General features: G+C 46.9%; 1 protein-coding gene and 1 long non-coding RNA gene across 17 annotated transcripts in view; one reads left to right on the top strand and one right to left on the bottom strand.

The window, feature by feature from the left end:
* Positions 1-296: 296 nt before the first annotated feature.
* On the bottom strand, positions 297-4,617 carry LOC129138194 (uncharacterized). Of its 2 annotated transcripts, none has more exons than XR_008541263.2 (2): positions 3,705-4,617; positions 297-712 (listed from the first exon to the last, which is right to left on the bottom strand). It is a non-coding gene; the product is annotated as an uncharacterized LOC129138194 (long non-coding RNA). The 2 variants fall into 2 exon arrangements; XR_010154264.1 differs by having other exon boundaries at positions 3,475-4,524.
* A 1,498-nt stretch (positions 4,618-6,115) lies between these two features.
* Positions 6,116-6,986, top strand: part of KIF16B (kinesin family member 16B) — a 302,464-nt gene continuing 301,593 nt past the window's right edge. For 7 of the 15 annotated variants that reach the window (XM_009436832.5, XM_063803041.1, XM_009436829.5 and 4 more), the window contains exon 1: positions 6,116-6,350. In XM_009436832.5, coding sequence (XP_009435107.2) covers positions 6,304-6,350 — 47 coding nt within the window. In that variant the 5' untranslated portion in view covers positions 6,116-6,303. The remainder of the gene's footprint in view (positions 6,351-6,986) is intronic. The other 8 variants (XM_063803042.1, XM_063803040.1, XM_063803039.1 and 5 more) reach the window with 2 other exon arrangements.

Here is a 6,986-nt window from a genome sequence, read left to right as displayed (position 1 = left end):
CATGGGTGGAGCAAAGGTCTGGAGGTAGGAATGCAAATACTGTGTTCAGTGAGCATGCATGCTTCTGTGAATCTGCTTCATTGATTCAAGTGCCACAGAGGGGTAAGGAAAGTGTCATCCACAGTCACACTACCTGGTCTGAGCCTTGATCTCCCCGTGTATGGAGTAAGAAATGACCACAAAGACACTTCCGGCGCCCAACTACAGCTGCAAAAGCCCTTGAGCGGGGCCTTTTCTCACTAGATGAGATAGGATGTATTTGGATGCAAGCAATAACACACACACCCTAAACGGAATGGCTTCCAGAACAATCATCTGTTTACTGCTCCTAAGTCTACTGGTCAGCTTGGTCGTTCCGCTGGTCTGGACGGGCTCAGTTGTTCTGGGCTGTTCTCACTCATACATCTGATGACTTGGTGGAGGTTGGCTGGTGTGAGGTGGCCCCACTCACATGTCTGGTGGCTGGCTGGCTATTGGTTGCAGTGCTGGATTTGACTGGGACACACCAACATTCAGCAGGTTAGCCTGGGCTTGATTACATGACAGCAGCAAGTTTCCTAGAGCCAGGGTTAGGAAGCATGCAAGGCCTCTGAGGCCAAGGCTTAGAAACAATATGAAGCCAATTCTGCTGCATTCTGTGTGCCAAGGGAAGTTCCAGGGCCAGCCATATTGAAGAGGTGGAGAAAGAGATTCCACTTCCCATTGAGGGGAGCTGCAAAATGACATTGCAAGGTATGAGTCCAGGGAAGAGAAGCATTTACAACTATTTTTAAACTTTACACTGTGCTTCAGGTAAAGAGGCTTTCTCACTATTCCAGAAGCAGGACTCGCTTTTCCAACACTAAACATTTGTTCAAGGAATTTCCTCTGCTTTAGAAGTCACCTCCTCACCATTTTTTGGATTAAAATCTGTCCCTCCTGCAAGACCGATCTCCAAAACTAATTCATCCATGAAACTTTTCCCTATCACTTTAAATAAATATGGTTTCTCACTCTTTCGAAGTTAAAATGAGGCTACAGACTCTACAGTCTATCAGTTCTGAACTATTTATGACCATATAGTTTTATATATATGGTTGCATATAGTTATATGCAATTGAAAACAATCTTTTTTATCTTAGTATATAAAATGACTATGATTTAGGGTGATAGCGTCTATTAAATTGAATCTAATGTGATTTCTTTATTCACTTTTGCTATAAAAGAAAGCAGGCATTCATGGCTACCTGCCTAAAGCTTTACTAAAATTACTTAGTATGATTTTTGCAATTATCTTTACTGTGATTTTGGAGCTCAGATTTTCTCTCTAGCCCCAAAGTATACTTTTTCAAATTATTCCTGCTTTTAATGTTTAGTATTTTAGAAGATTCTAAATATACTTTAAATTTTGTGACTTAGAAAATGAAAATCGTAGGCCAGACGCGGTGGCTCACACCTGTAACCCCAGCACTTTGGGAGGCCAAAGCAGGCGAATCACTTCAGGCCAGGAGTTTGAGACCAGCCTGGCCAACATGGTGGAATCCCGTCTCTATTAAAAATACAAAAATTAGCCAGGTGTGGTGGCAGGCACCTGTAATCTCAGCAGCTTGGGAGGCTGAGGCAGGAGAATCACTTGAACCCGGGAGGTGGAGGTTGCAGTGAGCCAAAATAGCACCACTGCACTCCAGCGTGGGGGACAGAACAAGACTCTGTATGAAAAAAAAAAAAAAAAAATGGTGCTGGGTTTGGACTTGGTATCTGTGATTCCTGTCTCTGGTACTACTATTTATTACACATTTATTTGAAAACCAGGAAAACACTTGTTTTTCTCTTGGCTCACCACATAGCTCTTAAATTCAACTTAAGTCCCTTGGTGTAAGGCACTCCTGTAGGAGACACGAAGTGTATCATGTGATATAATGCTTCTGGTGAGTACTTCTAGCACATAGGGAAATCGATGGGTTTATGAGGTGTCAGTTATATCCTTTGTCCCAATTTAAGCGTGCCAGTCTGATGTTCATCAAGATTTTTTAAAAGTCATGTTTGTAAGAAAGTAAATCAATTTTATTCCTCAGAGGCTAGGATGAAGAAAAAGCATAGCTCATGAGAAATACAGTATTTTTCTTCTGATAACAGTATTCCCTGATGATTCAAATATTTTGCGGTGGAGTGAACATTCTATTACAGTGCTATTTTGCGTTGAAATGAAGAAGCTAAGACTCAGAGAGCTTAAGTCACTCAAAAGTTTTCGGCCGTTAAAAAAGTTTTCAAAATAGAGATTAAAAAAAGATTTGAAAAAACGTTTTAAAAAAGAGATTGCTAAACATCAGAAAAAAATTTCAATAATAAATGAAGACCAAAATAAACTACATCAAAACAAACTAAACAACCACATCCCCCACCCCACAATCCCGCCATGCACATATGCATCTTGAGACCATTTGGGTTTTAACCCAGATTTCAGAATTTTCTCTTCTCCTTCCCATCACAATTCAACCTTCTTAGAAAATAAAAATGTCGGCCGGGCTTGGTGGCTCACGCCTGTAATCCCAGCACCTTGGGAGGCAGAGGTGGGTGGATCACGAGGTCAGGAGTTCGAGATCAGCCTGTCCAACATGGTGAAACCCCCATCTCTACTAAAAATACAAAAATTAGCCGGGCTTGGTGGTGGGCACCTGTAATCCGAGCTACTCAGGAGGCTGAGGCAGGAGAATCGCTTGAAACCGGAAGGTGGAGGTTGCAGTGAGCCGAGATCGCGCCACTGCACTCCAGCCTGGGCAACAAGAGCAAAACTCTGTCTCAAAAAAAAAAAAAAAAAAAAAAAAAAAAAAAAAATATATATATATATATATATATATATACACACACACATATATATGTATATATACACAATAAAAATAAAAATGTCTTTTATCCATCCAATTGAATTTTAAAATAATAGATTCTTAAACCTTTTTTATGCTGTGGACCCTTTTGGTTGTTTGGTGAGAGTGACATTTTCAGAATAACATTTTAAAATGCATAAAATAAAATAAATGGGATTACCAGGAAAATCAATTATACTGAACTATAACTATTAAAATGTTAGAAATAAATGTGATCTTAAGGTAGGTTTGTTATTTAGTGGCTCTCTTGAGTACCCACCCCTCCTTTGCGGGGCCCTCCCACATTGCCTGGGCGTGACCATGTGACTGCCTTTGGTCAATGGAAGTCCAGCAAAGGCTTGTGCATAGGGCGTGCTCTCCTGGAGAGATGTCTCGCCGCCGCAAGAAATCTGGAACCTGGTCTAAACTTTTTGAGGATGAAAAAGCAAAATGCACCAACTTTTCCTCACCCCAGCTGAGCCTAGATCCCAGCCACAAAGCCCGGGTGACACCAGCAACCCAAAGAATTGAGAGAAATAATAACCGGTTTTTGTTTTAAGCCTCCACATTTTTGGCCATTATTTTTATGCATCAGTACATAACTGATATGGATCCCTGAATTCTTACTGACCTTTTAGGCCTTGGATTTACAGCTTTTTTTTTTTTTTTTGAGATTGGGTCTCACTCTATCACTCAGGTTGGAGTACAGTGGTGCGATCTTGGCTCACTGCAACCTCCGCCTTCTGTGCTCAAGCGATTGTCCCACCTGAGCCTCCTGAGTAGCTGGGACTACAAGCACACGCCACCATGCGTGGCTTTTATTTTTGTTTGTTTTGTTTTGTCGTAGAGACAGGGTTTTACCGTGTTGCCCAGGCTGGTCTCGAACTCCTGAGTTCTGGCAATCCATCCTCCTCGGCCTCCCAAAGTGCTGGGATTACAGGCATTAGCCACCGTGCCCGGCCTAGAGCTTCTGTAACTGTTTTTCACTATCAGTTATTTTAAGCTCTCACAGTTTGCGTAGAGGTCATCTATCCCCTGGCTCCTTGCAGGGAGGGTGGCAGCCGACAGCATCTTCACTCCCCGAACGTGCTGGAAATGCCACGTCTCAGGCTTCCCCTCTGACTTGCTCATTAGAAGCTGCAGTTTCACAAGACCGCCAGGTGATTCCTTTAAACATTCAAGTTTGCAAAACACTTTAAAGCAGGCACACTAAAGTCTGAGAAGATGAGCAAACCCCTTATCTTATAATAATCTTCCCTTTCAGAAACTTCCTTCACGCCCCAATAGAAATATTTTCTGCTAAGAAAGTGCCCGTTCCGTATCGTCTGTGATCATCAAGCCTTACTGCCTCCTATTGAAAAGCTCCAGGCATGCTGTTTGTTGTCTAAAGCGGCTGCCGGGCTGCGATGGTCCGTTTTGTGCCAGACTGCAAAGTCGTGGATGGAAAGGGGGCTTATAAACACGTGTAGGTTGTTGGAATTACATTAACGAATGAATGAGCAAAACCTTCTAAACCACCGACCAATGAAACCCCGATACAGAAAATCGCTGTCATGAGTAAGTTAGCACTCCTGAAGAGTTTGAATACTGAACTGGCCAGAGTCTGCGCGCCGACGCCCCCCAGGTGGCCGGAGTGACCCGGAGCAGGCGTGGCGGTCTCTCAGCCCCGCGCGTTGGGCCCGAGCAGTTTGTCCCCACGCAGCTCCCATATAAGGCGGGCCCCTCCCCTGCCCCAGCCAGCTAGGTCGCCGCGCTGGCTCCCTGGCGGCTTCTCAAACCAACCCGCCGCTACTGCGCATGCTTGGCCAGCTCGCCCGCTCCTTAATATCCTGCTCCGGGTGTTCCTGCCACCCGTTGGTCAAATTCGAACCCAGCTCTGCTCCAGACAGAGGGAAAACCCAGTGATTTCCGGGCTCTAGAAACAAAGGGAGGCTATGATTCCCTGCTGGCCCTAGGGGTCCAGGGAAGGTTATGGAAAGATAATTCTTTGTGTAAGCGGGTTGCGTATTTGCAGACATCATCCCACTTGATGCATTCACCACTCTATGCCGCTGTTCCTGATTTGCAGATGAGGCAAGAAGCCTCAGAGGCGCCCAGTAATTCAGAATTACAGGCTGACAAGGCTAGTGTTGGAGCTAGGACTTAAAAACAGGAGTTCCGCCTCCATTCCTTGCGTCTCCCATTATAGATTGGCTTCCTAGAATGGCTGCTCCTGTGGCTCGCAGGTGGGCTTCTGGGTGTGCGCAAACGATTTCATGCACGCTCGATTCACTGAATGAATGCATTTACCTTCTACACAGGAAGGGAGGTGGAGCTCACTTCTACCAGAGGCCCTAAGCCTTAAGATACCAGTTGTCGGCCTCGCGCGGTGGCTCACGCCTGTAATCCCAGCATTCTGGGAGGCCAAGGCGGGCGGATCATTTGAGGTCAGGAGTTCGAGACCAACCTGGCCAACATGGTGAAACCCCGTCTCTACTAAAAATACAAAAATCAGCCGGGCGTGGTGGCACGCCCAGCTACTCGGGAGGCTGAGGCAGGAGAATCTCTTGAACCCGGGAGGCGGACGTTGCAGTGAGCCGAGATCGCAGCATTACACTCCAGCCTGGGTGACCGAGCGAGACCCTGTCTCAAAAAAAAAAAAAAAAAAAAAAGATACCAGTTGTGATCGCCTTTAACTCCCTTATGATTAAAACTAAAAATTACTAAAGTGTACAAAAGTGCAAAACAAGTCTAAATAAGGTTTGATTCTAGCCAATATAATGACATTCCCGCACACATTTAAAACATCCAACACCCTATTAATTTTCGTTTATCGGTATCCCGAGTTAAGGGGTCCAAAACATACGGTCGGACCTCCTTAGGGTAGCAGAGAAGGCCCTAGCGGAGTTTGCCACCAACAAGCTGTGATCATCTCTGCGCCTCAGTTTGTTCGTGTGTAAAATGGATGCGTTAACTCATGCTTGGCTGGGTGAAGCCAGGTCCTTGTTAAGGGCTGAAAAACTGGCTTTGGTCACCTGACCCCAGGACTGTGATCCTTGCCGCTGGCTTTAAATTGCTGCGATCCTCTTCTCTCCAGTTGTTCAGGCCATGAGGGTGGGTTCTAGTTTTCCTGAAACCATCCGCCCCGGGTCGCCCCCATAACCTCTGCGCCAAGGTCCACAACGTGGCCTTTCCAGACTTGCAGATCCCGGAGGCTGCTTCCAGGCCCCGCGGCCCCGCCCCTCTGCACCGCCCGGCCGCCGCCAAACCGCGGCGCATGGATCACGCGGGCCGGAGCCGCTCTGGGCATGCTCAGTGGCCTGGCAGGTGGGGCCGCCGCGGAACTCCAGGTCCGGCCGGGAGCAGAGGGGCGGGGGCGAGAGGGAAGTGGGCGGGAGCTGCCATCTGAGTAGCCAGCGTCGCCGGCGACCGCGGAGTTCTGGGCTAGTGGGACCCCGCGCGGGCTGGTTCGGGATGAGCGATGGCATCGGTCAAGGTGGCCGTGAGGGTCCGGCCCATGAATCGCAGGTGAGTGGGGCCGCCCGCGCTCCGCCCCCTCGTCGCGCCCCCACCCAGAGGAAGCCTGTTTCCAGCTCCCCCAAAGCCAGCCTGGACTTAAAAGTGTCACCGGCTGGTCCCTGGCCCACCGGGCCCAGGCTGTGGCCTCTGGGGGCCTGGAGGACTTCGTGCACTGCTGTCCCGTTCACATTGCCCTGGAGAGGACCCTGGTGGTAAAGGAGAAGATTCTGTTAACTGTCTCCATGCTATTAACTTGAGATGTTCTTGTTCCCTCTTTAAAAAAGCATCAAGGGAACGTTACCATGAAGATGTGAAATAGTTGGGGGGAAGGTGAGAGTGCTGAGGGGGGCACCACGAACTGTCAGGTGAACCCCTCATTTCTACCAACTCAGAAGTTCTCTTAACAATTAACCATGCTACTTTTTAATCTTTCAGTTAGAGATGATTTTGATTCCCTGAATGTCTAATCGATAACTTAGCAGTTCCTAACTTCATGTTAGAGAGTGGATGGGAAAACTTTGACAAAGTCCTGACTCCTAGAAAAAAGTCAGGGACGCTTTACACGTGTTTGAAATACTCTGATATTAAGAGAGAGGAAGAGTGTTACACACAAAATTTAATCTTGTTATATATTTCTACGAAGTA

This window comes from Pan troglodytes, chromosome 21, assembly GCF_028858775.2.
Source record: "Pan troglodytes isolate AG18354 chromosome 21, NHGRI_mPanTro3-v2.0_pri, whole genome shotgun sequence".
NCBI lineage: Eukaryota > Metazoa > Chordata > Mammalia > Primates > Hominidae > Pan > Pan troglodytes.
This window is presented reverse-complemented; position numbering and strand designations above follow the sequence as displayed.